At 39.5% G+C, this 27,749-nt stretch overlaps 1 protein-coding gene across 1 annotated transcript; it reads right to left on the bottom strand.

The window, feature by feature from the left end:
• Nucleotides 1–27,749, bottom strand: CLUL1 (clusterin like 1). Its single transcript, XM_077136139.1, has 7 exons — nucleotides 27,644–27,749; nucleotides 25,921–26,069; nucleotides 21,541–21,708; nucleotides 19,123–19,555; nucleotides 14,442–14,579; nucleotides 6,677–6,891; nucleotides 1–189 (listed from the first exon to the last, which is right to left on the bottom strand). The coding sequence occupies exons 1-7, from the start codon at nucleotides 27,747–27,749 to the stop codon at nucleotides 1–3; spliced, it is 1,398 nt and encodes a 465-aa protein (XP_076992254.1).

Here is a 27,749-nt window from a genome sequence, read left to right as displayed (position 1 = left end):
TTACCAAGTTTCAAAATATTCCTTAAAATGCTCTAGAGCTTTCGTCAGCACATAGTCAATGAAGTTAGAACTCTGAGCACTTTCTTCAAGAGGAATCTTGAGTGTGGAATTAGGGGAAGGCAGAATGCTTAAGTCTGTCATTGTTCCATCTTGACTGGAAAATTTTCCTTCATGAACACTTGGAACTACCTAGGAAAGAAGGGCCGCACAGTTAATGATTCCTAAATCCAAGCACAACATTCAGGATTAGTTTACTACCACATTGTCAGAATAGGCTAGATTGTCCCCCAACATTCCAGTGCCTTCCTAAAGCAAAGAAATTATTTCTCACTCATGTTTTATATATTGGTCGGCAGAGGCTCCATTATCTCCTGGCTGTGTCATATGGGAAACATGGCTTTCTTTGGACTCTCAATAGAGAGAGAGAGAATGAAAAATCACACACAGGCTTTTCACTATCCCAGTCTAGAAGTAATCCTGGTCATTTCCACTCACATTTCATTGACCAGAACTTACCACCTGTCACCACCCAACTGCAAGGGAGACTGGAAGCACAAGGGAGCTGATGGAATGTTTGGTAAGCGCGATGTTCTCTGCCACAAATAGTCGTGTGATGTATCAAGTTTGGCACTGAGTTTTCCTGGGACATATACAATTTATGGTTGTTATGTGTGATTTTTGCAAGAAGCAGTCATCTGAAATGTACTTCAGTTACTCTCTTACTGAATTCCTAAATGTACATACTTTGATTTTAATCATTTTAAATAAAAGTGTATGGACATGCAACTTAATGTCATTTTAAGAGAAGTGTTTTGTGTATTGAAAACTTTTTCAAATAAGTTTCCTTATCCAAAAAAAAAAAAAAGCAAAACATTTAGGAGGCCAAATAAAAACTGGTAACCTCTTCAGTCTAGTTTATAAAGGAATAGTCAACATAATTTTTTTCTTTCTTTAATAACATACATGAAAACTATATAAAACATGTATGTCTGGTATAATAAATAACTGTAAAGCAAACATTCATGTAACCACAACTCAGTGGCCGTAACTTTTGTCATCTGCTGGAATTTGTATATTTCTCATGCAAGGTGGCTCTTCTACTCTTGCTGTTTTAGGACCGTGTGTTTTCCTTTTCTTGATGAAATAAGAGACGCTTTGGGAAAAACAACTTTTATAGGCAGTTTAGCAAAGTGTTTACATTCACTGATTCTGGAGAAACTGCTGAGTTTGAATCCCATTTCCACCACTCATTAACTGTGTGACTTTAGGAAACTTATGTAACCTCTTTGTGTCTCATCTGAAAACCTAGGAAATAATAATACTTACCTTATAAGGTTATTGAAGGTACTAATTGAGCTGATAGATGGAAAGTGCTTTGAACCTTGCCTGACAGATGGCAAGTACTCTTTAGTGATGATTATTACAGAGTTGTATAATTGAAAGTGATAATTTTATTCTATACAGAAGTTTTTATACAGAAGTACGTGTGTTATTTGCTGTGGATCGAACTGTGTGTCCCAAAGTCATGTTCAAGACCTAACCCCAGGCCTGTGCGTATGGACTTATCCCTAAGGTTATTAGTTACCATGAGGCTGAGGACTAGACCCTTGTAAGCAGAGTCTGTCTTATAAGTAGTCCTTAGAAGCAGAGGAGATTTGGATGCTGTGAGTACGACAGGCAGAGATGGCCATGTGACAGAGGCGGGGACGGAGCTACACCACAAGCCAAGGGACTTCCTGGATCGCCGGCTACCAACACAGCCCTGCAGACTGCAAAGGAAGAGCCCTGCGGACACGGAGCTGGACCTCGAACCTCCAGCCTGTGAGACAGTTCATTTCTGTTGTCCAACAAAACTAGTCTGTGTACTTGGTTCCAGCAGCCCCGGCCAACTGGGACAGTTGTCAAAATAAAGAATTTTAGATAAATCTGCTTGTATACTCAGAGACAATGGAATGGAAGCAAATTAAGGCATAGGATGGGAAACACTCAGAAGGATATTCCATTGAATAATGGAGCTGAATTAAAAATTGTTTGGTTTTTTTGTTTTTTTTTAAATTCTTCAGGGCAAGAATTTTTCCTCGGTTAAGTAGCATTATATATGGGTGAGGATGATTGAACATTGAATTATCTTGTCCTCTTTGGGTGATTTTCCAGAGTAATAACAGAATCAGAGCCAACAGGGATGAGCAGTGACTTCCCAGACCTTTTGACTGTGATCTGCAGTAACTAATACCTTTGCCATCAAGACTCAGAACACGCATGTGTGTGTGTGTGTGTGTGTGTGTGTATGTGTGTATGCGTGTGTGTAAATATATATATTATATATGCTGGTTTGAAACTGTTACATACCCCAGGAAAGCCAGGTTCTTTTCATCCATTCTGGGGAGAGGGGGCAGACCTGGTGCGGGTGGGACCTTTTGATGAGGTCACTTCCATGGAGATGTGACCCACCAATTCAAGGTGGGTCTTAATCCTTTTAGGGTTGGGGGTGGAGAACAGATTTCAGAGTTTGGTATGGGTTACAATCCCACAATTTTAGGTTTTTACTAAGATACTGGAGACTAAAAGAAGTATCAACATAATGATTCAGCAATCATACTCATTTGTTAAACCCTACCTTCTCTGTATAACTCCACCATTGGAGCCCTTTATGAGAGGATAAAAGGCAGGAACACAGAGAGAAAGAGTTAAGAGAGAAACAGCCCCAGGAGAAACCAGCAAGGGCTCACAGGAGCTGAGAGAGAGAGAGAGCAACTGAAACCAGACCCCAGGAGAGAAGGACCAGCCTTCCCATGTGACAGAGGTGTCTTGGATGCCGGCAGCCTTACTTCAGAGTCAGGATATCTTTCTCTGGATGCCTTCATTTGATGACATGGCCGTAGTGAGAGGCAAACTTGCCCGGAAGGAGGTGGGACAAGGAGTTCAGGCAAAGGCTTTATTTCAGGGAGACCCAGAGCCACCAGGACAGCATTCCAAGAGACAAATGGCTACACCAAGGTGGCAGGGGATAGGGTTTTTATGGCTTAAGGCTGGGATGGGTTGGGAGCAAGGGTTAGGTAAGTTTCTATTGTTTGGCTTTCAGAATTAGGGGGTTAAGTTAGGAGTTGACAGGGCTTTACTGGCAAAGTTCAAATTTCAGCGCTGCCTGAAGCATGCAGGGTTGTAATTGTCTCTGCCGGAGGGTGGAGGTTGGGTAATGGGGGTATTAAAAGAGGGCAGTTGCGGGTGGCCCACAGTGGCTCAGCAGGCAGAGTTCTAGCCTGCCATGCCAGAGACCTGGGTTCGATTCCCGTTGCCTGTCCATGCAAAAAAAAAAAAAAAGTAGAAGAAAAAGAGGGCAGTTGCTAGAGCATGGAAAGGTGCAGGCTGGGGTGGGAGAGCTGTTTGAATATTTGCCAGAGATAGGTCACATCATGGGGGAAAGTGGTCCTGTTCTCCAGGCCTAACACTTAGAACTGTTTATTTGTAAACCAATAAATTCCCATTGTAAAAACCAACCCATTTCTGATATATTGCATTCCAGCAGCTTTAGCAAACTGAAACAATATACGTATACATATTATATATACATACACACACAATGGAAATACAAGTCCCATGACATATATGCCACACACTCCAATATTTGCTATTCTTGTCTGTTCTATTTTATTTTTAAAATAAAGTCCTGAATGTGACTCTAAACAGATTTCTCAAACCACACAGGGGTGACAACTTCGCAGTTTGAAAGAATGAAATTCTGGATTACAGATGTCATGGGTCAGATTTCCCAGAAGTCGAGCCTGTGATTCCCACACAAATGAGGTTTGTTTTTTTTTCACATGGGCAGGCACCGGCAAATGAACCCGGGTCTCCTGCATGGCAGACGAGAATTCTGCCTGCTGAGCTACTGTGGCCCGCCCACAAATGAGTTCTTAAAGGATTTTCTCTGGTGAAACCTTTAAGGGGTTGAGGAAAGCAGGATGAAGAAGAGGGAGAAGCTAAGCAAGGATGTGGTATCAGGTGACCTGCAGCCTGAGCCTGCTGGGAGCTCTGAAGCACACCCTGCCTCAAGGACAGTCCTTTGGAGAAGGTCACAGGAAGAAGCATTAGTGGCACCACCGGTTGAGCTAGCAAAGGGGTTCTCAGGGATCTGGGCAGAACATCAACATTACCACTGCACAGTGTCACATTTTTCAATTGCTCTGCACAGTGATTCTTGGATCCAGGTCTTTTTAGGAACCTGTCGATCCTAAACTCAGTAATCACTAGTCTGCTGCATTGTGTATCAATACCATGGCTGTGTGTGTGCATGTGCATATGTGGGCGTGCATATGTATGCATGTCTGTGTGTGTGCATGCCTTGCATGCATGTGTGCGCATGTCTGTGTGTGCATGTGTGTGAGTGCATGTGGGTATCTATGAGTGGTGAGGAAAGAAATTCTTCCCTGTTTTATATTATGCGAAAGATGTCATCAATTGAATGTGGGAAGCAAGGTGTAGATACAACTTAAGATGGTGATATGTTTTAATGTCAAAATTAATCTGTAGATATGTTCAATTCTCAATGTAATTCAGCAATCTAGAGTGTTAAAAACTTATAACAGCCATAATTTACATAGTTTCTTGCTTTATATGAGAACCTTTTTTTACAGATAGACTCGTTAAGGTAAATATTATCATTCCCATTTTGCAGGTAGCAAAACTGAGGCCCAGAAAGGTCAAGGAACGTTCCCAAGCTTACTCAACGGGTCCATTTCAGAACCATGTTTTAAATTCAAGTTTCTCCTGGACTGTAAGCTCTTATAGCAGTCACATTTAGTCGACAGCTGTAATTGTCACTTCTAGATTTTGAGATGCAGTGCTATAAATGTATAGCCTGGTATTTCCCTGGAACTTTAGGTGCCTGTGTGACACCTAAGACTCAGAGTTGGAGTTCTGCAGCTCTGAAGGTCAGCATTGCCACATACAGCAACTGGTACAGAAACCAGAAAAGAGATCAGGCTTCAATTTGAGATAAGAACACAGCCAATCTGGTCAGGACTAAGGTAAATCAGAATAGAGGGGTAAGGAGGGCATTGTCTATAATTTAGAATTTCACCTACTCTATGAGGCCAAAGGAAGAGAGGTTTATTTTTTCCAAAACCTAAATTTTCTGTTGTGCGTAATCTAACTCAACCTGTCTGGGTGGATCATTTAAACAATCCAAACACAGGGAGCCCAGAATGGGAATGAGGGCTTGTAATTCTGTATAGCTTAATATAATACACCAGAGACATCCCAAAGTATGTTGAGCAGATAATTAGTATTGGCAAAGTCCTTTGAGGGATGGGAGAAAAAATATGAGACTATTAAGGGTTACCACCCGGGAAACCCCTGATACTGTGTCAGACATTAGGGGCACTCAAATCAATAGGCCAAGCCCTTGATCTTGAGGGTTGCTCTTGTAAAGCTTATTTATGTAGCGGAGAAGCTAAGCCTACCTGCAGTTATGCCTGAGAGTTACTTCCAAAGGATCTTTTTTGTTGCTCAGATGTGACCTCTCTTTCTCTCTAAGCTCACCTCTGCAAGTGAAGTCATTACCCTCCCCACTATATGGGACATGACATCCAGGGGTGAAAGTCTCCCTGGCAACATGGGACATGAATCCCAGGGATGAGCCTGGCCCTGGCACCGTGGGATCGATAATGCCTTCCTAACAGAAAGGTGGAAAATAAATGTAATAGAATACAATGTATCAGTGGTGGAGAGAGTTCACATAGAGTTGAGAGGCTATTCTGGAGGCTACGCTTAAGCAAGCTTCAGCTAGATATCGCTATTTGCCGTGGTCAGCCAACCCCCAAACAAAACCATTCCTGCCAACCCTAAAGAACACCTAGGGTTGTACTGAGAGTCTACAAATGCTTCACGGACTAAGATTACTTTCCAGAAACCTACAACTTCCAGATGGGTTCCCAGGCCAGATAAGTCCTGAAACCCAGAGGCACCAGACTCTCCAAGACCATCAACTAGTTCCATCCCCTTATCCCATATTATCGACAGTCCTTTCTAAAATAAAAAAGTTAGAATGGGCATAGCCCCAAATACCCCTAAAGATTGGGAGTAGGATCAAAGGAGAAGGAGAAGCTAAAACAGAGAAAATAGGATTTAACAAAGGAGAATGACTGCTGACTTATTCTATTGATATTTCTTTTAGTCTCCAGTATCTTGGAGCAGCTAGAAGGAAAAACCTGAAGTTGTGGAACTGTAACCATACCAAACTCTAAAATCTGTTCTCTAACTACTTGATACTATGTACTTTGAAATTTCTTGCTTTTTTTTTTTGTATATATGTTATATTTCACGATTAAAAAATGTTAAAAATAAAATAAATTCAAGTTCTTTATCTGAACTGCTTCTCTCTTAAAAACTTTATTGGCCAGGTTTCTTCAAAGGTTACCTCTATCAGTTATAGAATTATAACCATAAGCAGAATTAGGCCTTCCTGGGTTTTAAATTGGTTTCCTTTCCAGAGTTCCTTGTTTTCTAAAGACAGCATACTATATTAAGTCAAGTCGAATTTAATATGATCACAATGAAAATACGACTGCCCCCTAGAGTCTGCTTTGAAATTCAGATGTAATTGATAAGTAAATTAACAGAAAAGTCAAAGTATACGCATGTAACCTCTGTCTCTACTCTCAGATCTCACCATTACCTTTATTGGACTGAAGATGCTCTCAGTTCCAAGGATCTGGTTTGCAAGTTCAGACACCCAGCCGAACTCCTCTCTCATCTTCTCCATCAGATATATGGTATCTTCTAAGTGATGCTGGGTCATCTGGAGAATCTGGGTATACTGCTGGTTGGATATATTGACCAATTTAAAGGCCTTATCTAATTTTGTATGCAGTTCAGGTATATCAGGGCAGTCTAGCAAAGAAGAAAGTAACATGGTAAAAGAAAAGGTCCATGATATTTGGAGTTGGGAAAAAGTGAGCTTAAATCCCAGTTCTTATACTTTCTAGCCTTTTGATTTGGAGTGAATTTTTGTAACCAAGAAGTAAGAATTTAAGGGACAACTATGACTACTGAATCATTATATAGATATTCCTTTTTTCACTTTCTGGTATGTTAGAGTAGACAGAGGGAAGTATCTGAACTCGCTGAACTGGAATCCAACTGCCTTGATGTCTGATAATGATTGAATAGCCTTTACCTTGTACCCTTGTGATTGTAAAAACCTTGTGACTAACCTTCACTTGTACCATTTTATCCTGTTTTTCAACTTTAGAATCTTATGATCACTAAAGACAGTGCCTAAAGTTTATTAAATGAAGGGCCTTAGGTTAGCCCAGAAAGAATGCCCTCCAATCCCAAAATTATCTTGATAACCTAAACTGGATCTAACCAAAATGGGCCTGCCTGACATGTGCAGTAGTTTAGACTTAAAACTAAATGACCTATTCGTCATGATAAGCTAAAAACCATGCCCAGTGTAGTAAGGCCACCGTTTTCTTAAGTACATTTTGTGACTAAGCATGTAATCAATTTGCACATGCGCAACAATTAGATCACACCTAATTACATCATCTGGAGCACTGCGCTCATTATCCTAAAACCTCCCTATTTTTTTTGATACTATAAAACTAGCAGAATTACTGCAATTTGGAGAGAGGAATTGTGCTGGTTTGAAAGGAAGTATGGCCCCTAGAAAATCCATGTTTTAATCAAAGTCCCATTTCATAAAGGTAGACTAATCCCTATTCAATACTGTATGTTTGAAACTGTAATCAGATCATCTCCCTGGATGATGTGATTTAGTCAAGAGTGGTTGTTAAACTGGATTAGGTGATGACATGTCTCCACCCATTTGGGTGAGTCTTGATTGGTTTAGTGGAGTCCTATAAAAGAGGAAACATTTTGGAGAAAGAGATTCAGAGAGAGCAGAGAATGCTGCAGCACCACGAAGCAGCCAGCGACCTTTGGAGTGAAGAAGGAAAAGGCCTCCTGGGGAGCTTCATGAAACCGGAAGCCAGGAGAGAAAGCTAGCAGATGATGCTGTGTTCACCATGTGCCCTTCCAGCCGAGAGAGAAGCCTTGACTGTGTTTGCCATGTGCCTCCTCACTTGAGAGAGAAACCCTGAACTTCATTGGCCTTCTTGAACCAAGGTATCTTTACCTGGATGCCTTTGATTGGACATTTCTATAGACTTGTTGTCATTGAGACATTTTCTCGGCCTTAGAACTGTAAACGAGCAACTCATTAAATTCCCCCTTCTAAAAGCCATTCAGTTTCTGGTATATTGCATTCTGGCAGCTAGCAAACTAGAACAGGAATTTTTAGGGCAATAAGTCATCTGATCTCCTGCTTCATGATTAGTGATAAACTCTTTCTCTCTTTGAAACCCTGGTGTCTCAGGAATCAGTCATTTGAGCGCCTCGGACAGAGTCCACCACTTTTATTGGGTATCGTTTTCAACTAGGTAATATGGGAGTGAGTGAAATAACCCTGTAAAATGCCCATGTCAGGGCGAAGCCAATGTAGATTTAGTAGATGTTACTTTTCCTTTTCCCTTCTCTTCCTCCTTTCTTCACTGTCTCTGAAGGTCATTAGGGTTATTCTCTGATAGGCTAATTCTCCTCCACCAGGACACATACAGGCCTGCACTTCAAATCCCCCTCCAAGCTGAGGGCAACTGCCTTTAAAGTGATGTATTCCACTTCTGGTTGGAAGTCTGTAAGAACAGTTTATAATTCACCACCTTCTCTACTCCCAGCACTGGAATTAGTTTTGCTCCTTGTGGAGGCTCTATTATCCTCAAACATCATTAGATATGTAGTAGAGTGAGACTAAATCTTTGTCATTACAAGCCACTAAGATTTTGCAGCCGTCTAGTATTGTTCAACAACCTATCTGAACTGAAACAGTGGGAAAGGAATGAAAATAGCTGGGCTGATCCATGAAGAGCTTGACACCGCATAAAGATTAGCTGGATCCCATCAAAGTATCTTGGCATCAGGGCATCTGGGATCCTCAGATACTGTTCTTAGAGAAAAAGACCACAGACTTGGGATTTTCTGAACATGACTTTTGTTGTTTAATAAAATATCATACGTTCAAGAAGAAAGAGATGGGGAAGAATCCAGCCGCAAGAAGCCAGGTGACTACCTTATCTCAGGCCTCATACCTCAGTTTATTGGTTCTTTTTGGTACATAGGTCAAACATAAGATTCTTTTAAAGAAATTGCTTGCAGATTGTATTAGTTTGTTAAGCTGCTGGAATGCACTATGTCGGAAATGGAGTGGCTTTTAAAAAGGGAATTTAACGTTACAAGCTTACAGTTCTAAGGCAATAAATATGTCCTAACTAAGGCATCTACAGAAAGATACCTTGGCTCAAGGAAGGGTGATCTGGGAAGGCATGTGGTTTCCTCTCTAGGCATCTGTGCGTCTTCACTTAACTGCTCCAGGACAAAACTCTGTATTTCATCTCTTAGCTTAACATCTACTGGGGCCAGAGGTTTCTTCTCTTCAGATTCTGGCTATTTCTGTGAGTCCTTGCTGAGCACTTGGGCTATTTCTATCTCGATCTCCAAACGTCTGCCTCACCTCTGCCTGTCAGCTCTGAGCTCTCTACAAGATGTTTCCTCTCTTAGAGGACTCCAGGAAACTAATCAAGACCCATCTAGAATGGGTGGAGTCACATCTCCATCAAATCAAAAGTTCACACCCACAAAAGGGGGAGCCACATCTCTGTGGAGATAATCTAATAAAAATTTTCCACCTTGCAATATTGAATCAAGATGAAAAGAAATGTTTGCCCCCCAACAAGATAAGATAAGGATTAAAACATGGCTTTCCTGGGGTACATAATAGCCTCAAACCAGTACAGAGATAGACAAGAGAGAAAGACACTTAAACTCACATATGAAGAAACTTGCAATGCTAAACACTTGAAAAGTGTTTCTAATAAATCTTTTGAAAACAAAAGGAACCACAGTTAACAAGATGAGAGTAGACATTTGAAAGAAGATAGGTATTCATTTGAAATGGAGCATTTACAGCTTCAAGAGTTTTTAAACTTTAGACTAGGATTTTATACTAAAGGCTTTTATTTTAAATATGAGGCAAGGGAGTGCTGGTTTCTCTCAGGATAATAGGAGAACAGAATTCTACAAGACACACTCATTCGCTCTTTTAGGGAGTGCTACCTAAGAAAAAATATTTCCCTAGAACAAAAGTGAAACGTCATGTAAAATGCAATCACATGAGAAAGTAAAAAGTGAAACTGTCTCTATTCGGAGATGACATGATCTTATATATAGAACATCCTATGGAACACAAACATGCAAAACAATTAGAACTAATAAACAGTCTCGCAAGTTTGCAGAATACAAGATAAAGATGTATATGAACCAATTGTATTTCTATACACTAACAATGAATAATCCGAAAATTATTCAGGACTCCGATTCATTTTTTTTTTTTTTTTTTTTTTTTTTTTTTTTTAAAGGAAAGACAGAGAGAAGGAAGGAAGGATAGAAGGAAGGAAGGAAGGAAGAAAGGGAAACATCTTTTAAACATTTTCTTGTTTTTATTGTATTCTGTTTCTCCGTTTTTGTTACATGGGCTGGGGCCGGGAATCGAACCGAGGTCCTCCGGCATAGCAGGCAAGCACTTTGCCCGCTGAGCCACCGCGGCCCGCCCTCCGATTCATTTTGAGTTATTTTTTACATATTGTGTGAGGTAGGGTTCTAATTTCTTTCTTTTGCATGTGGATATCCCATTGTCCACATGCAAAAAGAAAACAATTCCATCTGCAATAGGTCAAAAAGAATAAAATACTTATTAATAAATTTGAAAAAGGCAGTGCAAGACTTGTACACTGAAAATTAAAAAAACATCATTGAAAGAAATAAAAGAAGAAAGACCTAAATAAATGGAAAGACATCCTATGTTCATAAATTGAAAGATTTGGTATTATTAAGACGGCAATATTCCCCAAATTGATATACAGATTCAATGAAAACCCTATCAAAATCCATTGCCTTTAATGCAAAAATTGACAAATTCATATGAAATTGTAAAGAATCCAGAATAGATGAAATGATTTTGAAAACAAAGATCAAAGTTGGAAGACTCATATTTCCCAATTTCAAAACTTACTACAAGGCCACAATAAAGAAAATAGTGAAGTAATGGGATAAGGATAGAAATATTGATCACTGGAATAGAAATGAGAGTTCAGAGAAAAACTCCTACATTTACAGTCTATGGATTTTTAACTGGGGTGCTAAGACGAATATATGGAGAAAGAATAGTCTTCTCAGTAAATAGTACTGGGGAAATGGGATATCCACATACAAAAGAAAGAAGTTAGGCCCCTATCTTTACACAATATGTAAACATTAACTCAAAATGGATCAGAGTCCTAAATGTAAATGCTAAAATTATAAAACTCTAAGAAGAAAATATAGGCATAAATCTTTATACATTGGGTAAGGCAATGGTTTCTTAGATGTGATACCAACAGCACAAGCAACAAAAGAAGAAATGAACTTTATCAAAATTTTAAAAGTCCGTGCTACAAAAGATATCATCAAGAAAATGAAAAGATAACACACAGAATGGGATAAAATATTTGCAAATCAAATATCTACTAAGAGTCTGGTATCTAGAATGTATATGGAAATCTTGCAGCCCAATAACAAACAGACAAATAATCAATTTTAAAATGCCAAGGGATTTAAATAGGCATTTATTCAAAGAAGATACACAAATGGACAATAAGCACACAAAATGACACTCAACATCCTTCTTCGTTTGGGAAATGCCAACCAAAACCACGATAAGATACCATTTCACACCCATTAAGAGGTCTATAGTAAAAATGATGGACAATAACAAGTATCAACAGGAATGAGGAATAATTGGAACTCTCTTACATTGCTGGTGGGAAAGTAAAATGATGAAGCCACTTTGGAAAAGAGATCGGCAGTTCCTCAAAATTTTAAATGCAGAGTTACCATATGACCCAGCAATTCCACTCCTAGAAAGAACTAAACACGTATGCATATACAACTTCTACAAAAATAGTCACAGCACTGTTAATCAAAATAGTTAATAAGTAGAAACAATGCAAATGTCCTTCAACTGATGAATGGAAAACAAAATATGGCATATCCATCTAATGAAATATTATTCAGCCACAAAAAGGAATAATGTTCTGATACATGCTTCAACATGGATGAATCTTATAAACATTAATCACAAAAGAACACATATTGTATGATTTCATTTATATGATGTCCAGCAAGGCAAATCCAGAGAAAGAAATTAGATTAGTGGTTGGGGCTGGTGGACTGGCAGGGGGAGGGCTGAGGGCTGGTGGATGAAGGGAGGAGAGAATGAAAAGTGACAACTAATGGGTATAGAGTTTCTTTGGGGGACAATGAAGATGATCTGGACTTAGCTAGTGGTGATGGTTATACAACTTTACAAATATTCTAAAAAAGAATTAATTGTATATATTTTTAAAAGGTTGAACTTTGTGGTATGTGACTTTTCTTTCAATAACACTATTATTAAAAATTACAATCACATGATCACTTGGAGCCATAGCACCTTAAGGTACTTTTTGAGATACCACCTAGATGTAAAAATGAACATTTTTCAAGTGAAGGAAGCAAGAAAACTCACATTTAACAGGTGCCTCATATAGTGTGACTGAATGTATCAGTTAGCTTTTGCTGCATAACAAACAGCACATATTTATTAGTTCTAATGTTTTATGGGTTTGATTGGATGATTCTTTTGTCTGAGTCAGCCTAGCTGGGGTTGGATGGTCTAGGCTGGCCTCATTCCTTTTATCTGGGGCCACAGCTGGGTGGCTGGGGCCTCTCATCTTACAGAAGGCTGGCTTGGGCTTGGTCTCATCATGGTGGAAAGTTCCAGCAGGAGCGGTCAAGTGCTCATACACAAGCACATTTCAAGTCTCTACTCGGGTCACATTAGTTCCTGTGCCACTGCCTAAAGCAAGACCCATGGCCAAGCCTAGATTCAAGGGCTGGAAAAACATATCCCGCTCTGGAACTGACCCTACTAACTAACAGGTACTAGAAAAGAAGAAAAGAGCCACTTACAGTGAAACCATTTAAAATAGGCACCAACATTTTTTAGTAAATAGTAAAATAAGAATGATTTGTGAAATAAAAGGTGGGTGATGTTTTGGAAAATTATTTTATTCATCTTATATTTATCCAGTCTGAGGGTATAATTATAGCTATATACTTAGTCTTCGAACAGAGCATGAATCAAATGTTGATTTAAAGAACACAATTGTTGCCTGATAAAATGTACAAGAGTTGTTTGTAATAGTAAAAGAGTTGAAACAACTTAAATGTGTTTTAGCTAGAGAATGGATAAATACATTTTGATACGCCTACATGGACTAATATACAGTAGTATATTACAATTAATGAGTTGGAACAACAAATATTCACATGGCTAAATCTCAAGCTATACTGAATGACAAAACCAAGTTTCAAAAGAAAACATAAACGTTAATATTGTTAGGAAAACTTACCCAAAACTGGAAATTAAGGTAAAAGAATGAGTGCATGTCCTTTCAATGTCATACTAAGCATTGACTAAAAGGCTCGCCCAAGGATTATTCAATTCTCTAGAGAAATGATCCATCGTTACATTTACTATTTAGTGTTAATTAGGGCCAGACCCTATGAAGTTAGATGCAAATTATAGATTGAAAAATTGCAAAGGATTTTTGTCCAGTAGAGTGGACAATATTTGATGTGTTCATTTTATATGTGCATAAGTCCTGTTTTTAAGCTTAAAAATTATACTTTGACAATATAAAGATGAAAACATGCAAAACATTGCTGCGTTATATATATGATACATACATCATGATATGTGACACGTATATGACATACACATACATATGATAAAAGTTTGAAGAAATGCATGGAAATAAATAAAAATTCAAAATAGTAGTTTCCTTTTGAGGGGATAAAGGAAATGTGATCTGGAAGAGGCACAGTGGGGCTTCATCTATTGTGGTAATGTCTATTTCTTAATCTACTTGGTTTTTATGATGTTATTGTTTATATACTTATGATAAAATATATTTTATAATGACAGTTTTAAATAGTGTGGAAGCACATTAGGACATCCTTTCCTTTATGTTTTACCTTTTGCAGCAACCAATTTACATGCATATATACTTCATTATCTGGTGTTTGATAGCTTTTGACAACAGGAAAGACATTAAAGAGAGTGAAAAGGTGAGTCGACCTGTTTTGGAATAATAGAGGTTTATAAACCTCCATTGAGCATCCCCATAGAAATGTGCAGGCACAAACGTATTTGAAGAAAAACAAGTAGATGCACAAGGCTCATAAAATTGAGTTTTCGATTCCAACCAGCCTACCATTGGAACCCTAAGAAAATAATGACTTACCTTCCCAAAGGTAATCCTGACACTTTTGGCATCTTTCATGAAATCTGAGGCATCCTGCCACATTCTGGCTAAGTTCTGCACACAGCCCTCTCTCCTGCACAGGCAATGTCTTTGAAATTGGGCCTCCGTGGTCAAAGTCTGGGGAACACAACTTTATACATCAGTGTCATTAACATTTGTATTTAACAACTAGATTCAGTGCCATTTATTTTTTTTTACCAGTGCTGCCAAAAGTGCTGAATGCTTGAATGAGTGCTTTCCCATTCAAACACGGGAGCGTATATTATATACAACCATTTGGTCGGATAACTTGACAATGTCTATTAAAAATTACATAAGCCCTTTAATCCAGCAATCTCATCACTAGCAATTTTATCGGCAGTACACACACACACAAATGCAGACGTTAACACAAATGATTTTGTTTCTTAGAAGGAATCATGAGAAATCAATAGAAACTATCTTTTAAAAGAGGTACTTGATGGGGTGGGAGAAGAGAGCTTTTGCTTATTTTCCTCCTTCACATATTTGAATTACTTTAAACTTAGTATGTACCTTATTTTTATTATCATTTTTTAAGTCAACGAGGTTGACTAAATAGGGGATTATAAACCACTCTTCTCTCTGGGTTTCTCTCTTTAAAAATAATTATTTTAATTTGTTAGAGCTAAAATGGGAGGTACATTTGAGTTCCAAATATACTAAAATATTTTGTTTCTTAACTTTAGTATTATTTTATCACTTTTCTTTCTGCTTTCCATGTGTGTATGCACACGTGTGTGGATGTGTGTAAAATGTTATGAATAGTAGATCAAAGATTTAGGAAAACATCTAATGTAGACAACTTTTTTTGGGGGAGGGGGTGCATGGTCTGGGAATCGAACCCAGGTCTCCTGCATGGAGATGAGCATTCTACCACTGAACCACTAAAGGAGAACAATTTTTAAGAAACTTTTTTTTTTAAGAATGAATAATCTCTCAAAAATGTTGATACAAAAGAGAAGTCTAGCCGACAGGAAATTGTCACATCAGGAAACAATTTGTGATCTGATGATTTTCTGTCCTATTAAATCCTCAGCAGTTTATGTCTAGATAAATTAGAAAATTCCATTGTTCAAAAAACTGTAAGGCAAGCTGATCACATTCCACCATAGTCAGGGCTTATAAAACTATCTGTAACCTCGGCAGGAAAGTAACTGTTCACTATGTCATTTTTTTTTGCTTCATTCAAGCAACTATATTTCTTTAGGTAAAATAGTAAAATAACATATCTCTTGTTTAACTAAAAAAAAAAACCAACTATGAGGCATTTGTTAGATGATATGGTGTATGAAGCAACCATCTCCTTTGCTGGATAGAAAGTAATTTCCTTACAACTGCTTTCCTGGACCTTGCCCTATAGTAACAGTGGTTCCTCTTTCTGCCCCCAAGACCCCAGTGAGTTGCTCCACTGTAGAACCTGCCCCCGCGTTAGACAGCCTCTGTCTAAACCTTTGTCTTCCCCTTTGGCTCTGGGCCTCCTTGGTTTTGTCATTTTAATTTTGTCACTTTTTGGTAACTTCCTCTGTCATTCCATTTACGATATAGTAATTAACTGTCTGTTTTCAATTAACTGTCTGTTTTCCTTTCTCTGGACTGAGCTTCTTGTGTTGTAATCATCATTTTATCTCCAGGATCTAGAGGAATAATAGTGCATGGATCCTGGATGGCGAATTCCAGGTCCTTAGAACACCAATTCCCCATCCTGCACCCCTGGCAAAACCTATCACCTCACTTCAGTCTCACCAGGACAGAACCTCAGAACTCCTTCAGGGAGCTGCTTCCGGTGCCATCGCTGACGTAAGCCGCCTCCCCTCCTCAGCTGCTCCTGTTTTCCCACAAGGGGAAATGAAGGTCAGCAAACACTCTCTAAGGCAGGATTAGAACCCAGATCTCCTGGCATCCATGACAGTATGGAGCTTCTACACTACATAGTTTTACTGAACATATTCTCATCTGTGCTTTCCAGGGATTTATGAGACAAGTGAGGTCAAATAAAGCTATTTCATTCTTTCAACAGATTCAGGAACAGTTCTAGAAAGAGAGAAAAGAAATATTTCCTTATGGAGACTAAAATTAAATGTCAATGAAATAAAAATACTCAATAAAATTAAAATAATATTAAACACCAAGATGTTTTAGAATGCTTATGATCTCTACTCTCCTTTTCATGGTGTTTCTTTTTCAGTTTTGGCCATTTTTTTCTAGTTTTGCCTCTTGGGATGATCGTGAGAAATGAGGCTCGTTCATGAGATTGCCAGACACACAGCACACACTCAGAAATACTGGTCATTTCAATTGAGAAGAGCATGTATTAGCTTTCCATTGCTGCTGTAACAAATTTACCCAAATTAGTGTCTTAAAACTACGTGAACTTATTATCTTATGGTTCTGGAGATCAGAAGTCTGACGTAGCTCTCACTGGGCAGAAATCAAAGTGGAGGCAGGGCTGTGTTCCTTCTAGAAGCACTACATGAGAATGAATTTCCTTGCCTTTTCCACCTTCTAGAGGCTGCCTGCATTCCTAGGCTTATGAACCCCCTCCTTCTATCTTCAAAGCCAGCAGAGTAGGGCTGGTTCCTTCTCACACTGCCCTCTCTGCTGGTTCTCATCTGCTTCCCCCTTCTACTTTCAAGGGCCCTAGTGATTACACAGGGCTCACCTGGATAATCCAGGCTATACTTCCCATTTTAAGGTCAGTGGATTAGCCTCATCAATTCCATCTGTGGCCTTCATTCCTCCTTACCATGTAATCAGCCATAGTCACAGATGCTGGGGATTCACAAGTGGATATTTTTGTTCTGTTATTTTGCCTACCATAAGGGACAAAGCTTTAAGTGTTTAACTCACTTGGCAGATTTTCTAGGGGCAACAGATTTGTTCCTCTCTGGCCACCTGTCCAGAAAAATGCTCCAGAAACCACATACAAACGCATTACAGCCCCCTGCTGACCATTCTTTAGAAATGGTTTTCCCAATAGTCCACATTTACTCATCTAAGAAGAGAGAATGTCTCCTCGGTTGAGCTGCTGTTAGGGTATGGCTGGTAAGGCTAGAGATATTGGGGAAAGACGAGGATAGTGATGTCACATGGGAATTTTAGTTGTTTAATTTTCTTTTTCTTGTTCGTTTTCATTTTTGCATTTACAGGGACCCTAGATATTCAGGTATTCAACTGAAGTGAAGGGGCTGCTGTGGATAAGGGGTAGGGATGGCGTGTGTGAGCCAGCTGAGAGTAGGGGCTGGTTCCCAGGGTGGGAACGAAAGAGGAACCCGAGGCAGGCTGGTGGTGCTCCAAGCCGGTGGAGTGCAGGGGAGCTGCAGAGGTTGGCAAATTATCCAGAGTTCATTGGGCCAGAATCGCTACTAATTCTGTGCAAGGTTGCTAGGTACTGTAAAAGACAGATCAAGGGGAAGGCATTGCCTTCTAAGGCACATATTCAGAATGTGATGCCAAGATAGTTGCTATCTATTTTAAAAATCAGGCAAAAATTATTTGCTATCACCCCAACATTGTTATGTCATTTGATATTTGTCATATTATTTGACTCCCCCTCCCCCCAACATTGATAGTCTCCTGCCCTGACGCTTCTCCTGAGTACTTAGTGGATTTTGGAGCCTCAGAAGTGAATAGCAGATGAAACATCTGACTTACAAGAAGAGTCCACCAGACCCTGAAATAGAACCCGACACCAATTCCAGCCACGATGGCTGGTTTCCACTCGTGTAGCAATGGGACGGGAAGGGTACAATGCATTGTTTCACAGTTATCAGTTTCTGATACTCGTAAGGTATCAAGTATCAGATCCCTCTTACACAGATCCGGTTATGCTACGTCATAGCCATTTTGAGAGTTTGATTTGGATGCTGCCAGCTACAGCTTATATAATTGGAAAACAGTTGGCTAGAAGGAGCCCGTTTTATTTTCCATCTCCAAGGGGAGGACCTCTTGAATTGACCTAGTAGCCAATCAGAGATAGAGCCAAGGAAATGCAGATCCTGCCCTTGGCCTCAGCAGCAACTCTCATTTCCGAAATGCTGTGTGCTAGCCACTCCATAGAGACCTGGAGAAGATAATGCCTTATTGCCCGAGGCCTTAAAAACATAAAACCACATCATTTTTCCAGCATGGAATATTATGGGGCATCACTGATATTGGTAAAAGGCAATGCTGATTCCCTTTCCATGGCCATGGTTCTGGGTTTGTCCATGAGCATCTTCTATAGTTTTCATGATTTCAGGAATTACAATAGTGATTCAGAAAGATCATGGGCTTCTTCACAAACTTGGAATTGGGAATCCTGGATTGACTTTAAAGAAATTCCATAGTGTTTAAGCAGAAGAGAGCATTTTGGGGTTTTTTTGTTTGTTTGTTTTCATTTTTCTCACTTACTTGCATTTTTTCTTTCACCTTTGAAAACTGACTCCAAAAAGAGAAGACAGCACTACAGAGCTCTCTAACCGTGATGGGACAGAGGTGGTATTTGGCAGACGTCAAAGCTTCTTTTAAGAGGCTCTGAAACTTGGATTAACCAAAATTGCATAATAAGAAACATGACTCAGAAATGTCTACGGTTTCCTAAGTGAAACCAAACTTGACTTGAGTATAGATATCAAAGTAAAAATAATCTTTTAATACTTGCCTTTGTCCTGTTTTGGTGGCTCCTCTATTGCCTTCAGTGTCTCAGTAATTGTCTGACTCACCCTTTCATATAGAGAGAGACTGAAATTACAAAACAGCTGGAAGAAATTGGGAAGCTTCCAACTTTGCAGAAGATCCGCCATTGCTGTTGGCCCTTTGGATACAGCTGGAAAAATGTAAGGTTCAATTAAGTCTGTATCTGACATGAAATATGATTGAAAAGCCTGGTCAAGTTCTTGCTGCATCCATCTGAAGACGTTAAAACTGCTGTTAAACAGAGATTGCACGTCCACAGTCAGCTGGCTGAACGCATTCTCTATTTGGGCCAGCTGTGCATCTTCTTCAGTGAACTTTCCACCAACAGGGGAATCTTTTTCATTATCTTCATGGAAAGGAAATAAAAACTGATGTATCTTCCTGAAAAACTGCTTGATCTGTGGGGTGGTGTAAGGGACAGAAATGGAATAAGAAGTTTACTTTCTTTCTGGGATACCGCTTTCTCCAAATTTTGAAGTTGACTTACGGCAGTCCTTCCAAATCAAGGACAATTCTGAGCAAGCTAGGAAAACCTGATGAATTTTAAGATAACATGAACTCTTTTATACTTGACTTTGGAAATTGGATCTGAGGTTCCTTCTGGTTTACGTTTGCCCACAGATGGCCTAAAAGACCAAATTCTAAATATTATTGATGAGCCACGGCCTGATGTACTGGTGGCAGCTGGCAAGCCATAGCCTTTGGGCAATGTGGAAATTGCCCAAAAACTGTAAAGAAAGCTCTTGCCTTTCACCTGTGTTTGGTTCTTTTTTTTTCTCAGTGAAATGCCATTATTGTCCTCTCCTCATAAATTAGTATCAGCAAAAGAAAAGATCAACACATTCACACTAAGCTGTATCTGTCTGATGCAGTTTAATGGGTTACCTTTCATAGGAACGATTGTATATTGACAGTGATCAAAACGCCTCCTGGACTACAGCCAAAGGAATGAAGCTCTAATGGCTGGATTTCTGATATCATTCGGTGGGATAAGAGTTTCTGTGAGTAACTCCGTGCTCTCCTTCATCTATGTGACACCTGAGCCCATTCCAGGACATAGCCTCCCTGATACGATAGAATATGGCCGTGCTGAGTGTTATGGAACATACTGACTATTAAACATCAGTGCACTCCAGTGCTGTTCAAAGAATTCTTCAAGAATGCTTAGAGGACTTGTGCCTTTCCAGATTTAAAAAAATCCGGTGCTTTGTCTGCTTTCCCTTCTGTCAGCCGTTTACCCGACTCCATCTACAAAAATAAAACTTAAAAGTCCCCCCAAATTTCCACATGGTCACACAATTCAGTGGTACAGTTGGGTGTACAGTCCCCAGATCTCCTGACTTCCAGGGGGTGCCCTTTCCACCATATCCAGGTGTATCAGAGAGTGACAATGGCTATAAAAACAGAGCAGATGCAATTAACAGTGGAGGGCAAATTAAGTTGGCACATTAATTATCCTAGGGGTTGCTTCCTTTGTAATTGGGTATGGCACTGCCAAGACAGGGACGTACTCTAATTAGTGAATGCTCTAATGCTGAGAAGGAAATTTCACTCAATTTCATATTCAGCTTACTTCTTGAAGGGGAAGAGAAATTTAGGCCAATAGAATTGGAACTTTTATGGAACAGAGGGTAGTCTATGCAGGTCACCACTCTCTGTGATTCCTTATGGCAAGATGATGGGTGAAAGGACAAGAAAGGAGCTATGCCAGTCCTAAAGTACATACACATAGGGTGGAGGAGGATGTGCATGTGAGGGCGTGCAAAAATGCACACATGGGGCGGGTCACGGTGGCTCAGCAGGGGAGAATGCTTGCCTGCCATACCAGAGGACCCGGGTTCGATTCCCAGTGCCTGCCCGTGTAAAAAAAAAAAATCACACATGCGTGCATGCTGCACCCCAGATGCACACCGAAGGAGAGATGACGAAGGCAGAAAAAGTCTTCAAATGTTTGGCCTCCAGGGGAAAAAAATTGAAGCAGATTGAAATCAGAGACTATAATAAGATGATTCAGAATGCAATTCAACAAACATTTATTGGATACCCACAATGCTCAAATGAAGACAAATAAGACACAGTCCCTGCTGTCAAAGAGCTTACATTCTAGTGGGGGCATGTTCACAAATAAACACAAGACAGAAAGAGGCAGGTTATTTCTAAGAGAGATACAACAAAAGGATAAACGCTGAATGGCTGGTCTAACTTATAAACTGCGTATACACAGGGGATGGTGCATAAGCATGAACATTAGATTCTAGATTGCAAAAGGCCAATATCAAATTAGGTAACTCTACTATAAGCATTAATATAAATTAATTTTTCTAAGTCCACCAAAATAGGTACCTTAAGAACTCTGAAATCATGGGCTCTATTTCCCTCTTACCGTGTTTTTTACAGAGGACCACCTGGGTTGGCAGGTTGTATAGAATCTCATGCAATTGCTTTCCAGGCAAGACTTGCACTGATCCCAGGAATCTGTCCGAGCCACCTGGCATAGCCTTGCTTCCTTTTCCAGGTGTTCCTGAACTTCATTCATGAGTTGCAGTGCCTCCTAATTAAGAAGCAGAAACAATATTAAATTTCCATTTCACGATTCTGTGTGTACCTTAAGGCATTTCATTTTTCAATGTCTGTATTCTAGGCTGTTTCTTGAGTCTTTCTCCTTCAAGCCCCTCAAAACTGACAAGTCTTCTCCAAGGCTTTCTGCTTGATTAAGAAAATAGCACTGATGGGTCTCTGTGGAAACCTGTGTTCATTTATCCATTCATTAAGCACGGACTGAGCGGTGCTCTGTGGCAGACCCTACACTAGCTTGTCGGTGAATCAACTGGAAGACGGGGTCCCTCAGGGGGAAGGAATCTAATTTGTGTCCACACACAGTGCAGGTGTGGGAGGTGGGTTTTAAGGCTTACAGACCTGACATCTATTTCTTTTTTTTTTAATTTTTAAATTAATTTTATATTAAAGAATATGACAACAAAGAAACACAAACATTCTTAATATATAATCATTCCGTTCTACATATATAATCAGTAATTCAAAATATCATCACATAGTTGCTTATTCATCATCATGATCATTTCTTAGAACATTTGCATCAATTCAGAAAAGAAATAAGATAACACAAAAAGAAATAAAAAATGAAAACAGAAAAAAAATTATACATACCATACCCCTTACCACTCCCTCCCTTTCATTGATCACTAGCATTTCAAACTAAATTTATTTTAACATTTGTTCCTCTTATTATTTAATTTTATTCCATATGTTCTACTCATCTGTTGACAAAGTAGATAAAAGGAGCATCAGACACAAGATTTTCACAATCACACAGTCACATTGTGAAAGCTCTATCATTATACAATCATCATCAAGAAACATGGCTACTGGAACACAGCTCTACATTTTCAGCAGTTCCCTCCAGCCTCTCCATTACATCTTGGATAACAAGGTGATATCTACTTAATTAAGAATAACCTCCAGGATAACCTCTCGACTCTGTTTGGAATCTCTCAGCCATTGACACTTTGTCTCCTTTCACTCTTCCCCCTTTTGGTCGAGAAGGTTTTCTCAATCCCTTGATGCTGAGTCCCAGCTTATTCTAGGATTTCTGTCCCATGGTGCCAGGAAGATCCACACTCCTGGGAGTCATGTTCTACGTAGACAGGGGGAGGCTGGTGAGTTTGCTTGTTGTGTTGGCTGGAGAGAGAGGCCACATCTGAGCAACAAAAGAGGTTCTCTTGGGGGTGACTCTTAGGCCTAATTTTAAGTAGGCTGACCTATCTTTTGTGGGGTTAAGTTTCATATGAACAAACCCCAAGACTGGGGGCTCAGCCTATAGCTTTGGTTGTCCACACTGCTTGTGAGTATATCAAGAATTCAACTGGGGGGGGGAGTTGAATTTTCCCCGGTTCTCACCATTCCCCCAAGAGGACTTTGCAAATATCTTTCCACTCACTGATCAAATCACTCTGGGATTCATTGGGGCATCACTCTGGAAAAACCAACAAAATCTCATGTCCTACTCAAGCTTCCATGTACTTATGTTGTTCAACCAACTGACTACATAAGTTTATTAGGACATGCACTAGTCTAAATATAAATTTTATACCAAATAAACATTTTTTGCTTTAGTCTCACACATAAGTTGAAATTTTTAAATATTAATTACCATCTATTTTCAGCACCCCGCAGTAATGACATTCCTTTGTTCTTCCTCATGCAAAAACATTTTTAAATTTGTTAGTCACTATCATTATACACTCTAGGCATTCCTAGATTATACCATCTCAATCTTCATGGTCTATTTTTCTTTGTGATTTCATTTATGCCTCCAGCCCTCCTCCCTCTATCATTCTCACATGCAGCTTCATTCAGTGTTTTAACATAACTGTATAACAGTTAGGTAGTATTGTGCTGCCCATTTCTGAGTTTTTATATTCAGTCCTGTTGCACAATCTGTATCCCTTCAGTTCCATATAGAAATGTCTTACCCTATTTCTATCTCCTGATCGTCTGTCACCAACGAAATATTCCAAGTTTGTTCACTGATGTCAGTTCATATCAGTGAGACCATACAGTAGTTGTCCTTTTATTTTTGGCAAATGACACCTATTTCTTTGATTTAGGTTGCTTTTAAGTTTTGTAGGTTCTTAGGCATCGCAAGAAAGCCCAATTCCTGTATCTCAAATCAAAATTTCCTGTTGATGTCCTTGCTAATTTGCGGAGGTGCTCTGCCCCAGAGCTCCCCCTTGTGGTGCCTTGTTTTACTTTGTCAAATGCAGAAGCCAAGCGCAGCGCTGCCTGGAGTCCCGCAGGTTGATACCTGGACGAGGCTTCTCTTCTCCAGGGTCTCTGTGGGTCCCCGGACCCCCGTCCCCCCGAAGACACGCTCTCTCCCTGCCCGAGCGGTAGTTAAAGGGAGCCCGGGATGTCGCCCCCCCCCGCCCCCCCCCCCCCCCCCCATAAGACGACAACCTCAGGGCTCAATGGGAGTCCCATAAAGGAAAACCGAGCGAGGGAGAAACGTTGCTGTACTTAAAACCAATTTATTGTGCACTTTTACCGAATGGAAAGGAATAAGAAATTATCCTGTCCTGGCATACAAGCTCAACGAATCACCCCGATCCACTCTTTTCTGGGTCTCCCCTAGCCCTGCACGGCCCCACCTCGCCCCTACACCCTCCCAGCTGACCTTTATTCTAGTTTAAATATTCATGGAGGGAGGGGAAGGAGAGATTCAGGGTTAAACAGATTTTTTTTAAGTTAATTTTTTAGTTGAATCCCTACACCTTAAGTGTGTCATTGAATGAATTCTTACATGATAAGTGGGTTTTAAATTCATAATAAAAATTCTACTAGTTTCCTGGGATACTTCAGGGTCAGAGCTGAAACCAACGTTTGCTGACTTGACTTGCTCTCACTGGAGCATTCTCAGCCCTTGGCTTGGCTAGGAGGGTCGGGAAAGTGAGAAAAAAAGAAAGCCTGGCTCCCCCATGCACACATACTAGCCCTTCATTCATTACAGTGTGGGATTAACACGTTAATTAACATCTCAAACATCACCTCCTTTTGGCTGTAAAATGAAAGTGAAGGTTTACCCAGATGTTGGAAGGATTTGCTGTGCTATGTGTTTTGCAAAGGGTCTGAAATGATAACTTGGAGTCATTGTTCCCAGGAGGCCAAGAATCACCTGTCCAACCGAGGAGGACCCTCATTCAGGGGGCTTCCACATTTTCCTGATAAGGAGTAATTTTTTTATTTCCCCCAAATCTTTTCTTTTGATGGCTGCCAAAAGGGAGAAGGAATTGGAACTGCTGGGCTAGTGCTTTTCCTTTCCTTGCCAGGCTCCCTGCCTGATGGGGCGGGGGTAGGGGGTGCAGGTAGCTATGGCAGCCATGTCAACCAGTCTGGGGACAGGCCAGCACACAGCTTTGGGGTCAACCTGTCAGAGGGGCCTGCTCCAATTTCTTCGGTTTAAGAGGACTCAGTAGGGTGGATTGATGGATATCACTACCGCATTTTAATTAAACTAGCCCTCACAATCCAGACAGGAGGTTTAAAAAGATTACCGAAAAAAAAAAAAAAGGCAGATTTAGAAAAACATAATTTAAGCTCAAATGGACAGGAAGAAAATGTCAGAACTGACATTTCTTCATTATGAGCTTTTATGGGCCACATGACAAAGTAAAAATATGATCTAATCAGATCTGGCAAATTGGGTAAGGAAGTTTCGAAATAGCTAGAAGATATTTTGAAATATCTACCCTAGCTGATGATGAGCTAAGTATATTTTGTGCCTTGAGATATTGGATAGTGATAGCAGTTCATGTCTATAATTTGTAAATAAATTAGTGTGATTTAGTATTAAATAAATTCACCAAATGATAAGGTTTTTAGTAATAGGGATATGAGATCAAAATACTTTGGAGACCACTGATCTAGCCAAAAACTCCCCCCAAATACTTTTGACTCAATATTCTAACTCAGAAGAGACTAAGTAGAATGAAGCATGTTGAGACAGCAGCACTTCCCTAGAGAAGAATCCCCCAAATTCCTGGGATCCGAATCCAATGCAGGCTTTGCAAAGGCCGGTTCTAGAGCCTTCTTTGAGGAAGTTCAAAATTTCCTTCAAACTCATTCTCTAATAAGAGCTGGACAATTTATTATCAAGGAAAATAAGTAATTCATCAGTCACACTATTAAGAACAATATTTATGGTCCAGATACGTTTAAGGACAGATATTATTTTCAATGACTATACCTGCTTTTCCGCTCTGCATTTCTTCAGGGTTTTCATGAAATTGGTGTGTTCCTCCTCTCTTCTTTCCATCATGATTTTCATCTGCTTTATACCAACCAAAGCTTTCTTCACCTCTTCATCTACATTTATCTCCCCAGCTTCAGAAAAACCTAAACGACATGTCGGAGTTGTTTCTTTGAGATCTGATCTGATTACAAAATTGAGTTCACCAATTTCTCACGTCCCCTCAATAGAGGCTTAATTGTTCTTTACTGCATCAATCTCTCAAAGTAGATCGTAGTGAATTAGCTGTAGCTGCCAGTGGATCCAGCTGCCACATGGAAAATACCTTCTGCTCTTCAGTTCTGAGCGCCTAAGCAAGTTAAGTTAATTAAACCTCATTCTTGGCATTTTCCCTGGGGCCTGTTTCCATTTACCCGATTTTTTTTTTTTTTCACTTAAGACCCAAGTGTGTTTATATTGGAGATAATTTAGAATTTTCTTCATAAACATTTACATTGTATGCTCAACTGGGGATCTCAGACACAGTGAAGAATTTCCTTTTTTTTTTTTTCCAGCTTCTATCACCTTCCAAGGAGACATCAAACCCAGAAACTCTCTTGTATAAGGCAGCATTCCTTAATAATAACCTAACAGACTTCTCTTACATACCTTTAATAAGCCTTTAGTGGCTATAAAATTCATCGTCATTCTCTCTTTACAATTGCCCTTATTGCTTTTTTTAATTAAAAAAAATTTTTTAAACATAACAACATACAAACATGAATGTTCTTACCATATGATCATTCCATGCTTGATTTATAATCAATGACTCACAAAATCATCACATAATTGTCCATTCATCACCATGATCATTTCTTAGAACATTTGCATTAATTCAGAAAAACAAATAAAAAGAAAAAAGAAAAAACTCATACATACCAAATCCCTTACCCCTCCCTCTCATTGACTGCTGTTATTTCCATCTACCCAATATATTTTAGCCTTTTGTTTTCCCTATTTTTTTCTATATCCCTTACCACTTCCTTTCACGGATCACTAGCATTTCAATCTTCTAAATTTATTTTAACATTTTATTTATTTATTTTTAATCCATATGTTTTACTCATCTGTCCACACCGTAGATAAAAGGAGCATCAGACCCAAGGTTTTCACAATCACAGACCCTGTTGCTTTTTAAGGAGCTTATTCTTGCCTCTGAATTTAATTATAGACCCCAAATTGGCTACAGCTCAGCTAACTATTTTTTTGTGTTAAGTACCCAAATCATATATGATCAAGCAAAGGTCATCAGTTAATGATCACAGAGCAACCAGATTCAATGTAATTATAATCCATTCTTTCACTGTTTAAGAATAATTGCACGGATTACTTTGTTTACATTTTTTAAATGCTAGAAAAGTATTTCACTGTTCATTAAAACTGTGCCTAGATGAAACCAAACATCTGGAAGATGCAAAAAAATGCAGTCAGAAAGTTGGCAAGTTGTATCTACTTGATAGCAAACATCTGGATGTGTGAACGTTCTCAGCTATTCAATTGGAATTTTCTATTTTTATCCAGATGTTTGGCATCATGTATATTTGGTCTCAGTGCCTAGAGCATGTTTTATCGTGAAACTGGAAACCTATAATGAATCCCGTTATCTCTCAACTGTGAGTCACTGTAAATGCCAGCAAGACATACCAACAGGACACAGCACAGATAAAGAAAGCAAACATACTCTTCAGGTTACCACTGAATACAGTTTTGTCCTTCCAGATAGGCGCACAGTGACAATCTTTCAACCATAGCAGGTATACAATGAACACAAAGAGTGGCAGCTTCAT

Source organism: Tamandua tetradactyla, chromosome 18 (assembly GCF_023851605.1).
Source record: "Tamandua tetradactyla isolate mTamTet1 chromosome 18, mTamTet1.pri, whole genome shotgun sequence".
NCBI lineage: Eukaryota > Metazoa > Chordata > Mammalia > Pilosa > Myrmecophagidae > Tamandua > Tamandua tetradactyla.
The sequence above is the reverse complement of the archived record's forward strand: the minus strand, read 5'-3'. Positions and strand labels throughout refer to the sequence as shown.

What these genes read in the sequence shown, in the direction of transcription:
- CLUL1 (XM_077136139.1), bottom strand. Translation starts at nt 27,749, where the DNA reads ATGAAGCTGCCACTCTTTGTGTTCATTGTATACCTGCTATGGTTGAAA. An exon ending in ATTCAGTGGTAACCTGAAGA is followed by an intron (nt 26,070 to 27,643) that starts GTATGTTTGCTT and finishes CATGTCGTTTAG; the next exon opens with GTTTTTCTGAAGCTGGGGAG. An exon ending in AATGCAGAGCGGAAAAGCAG is followed by an intron (nt 21,709 to 25,920) that starts GTATAGTCATTG and finishes CTTCTTAATTAG; the next exon opens with GAGGCACTGCAACTCATGAA.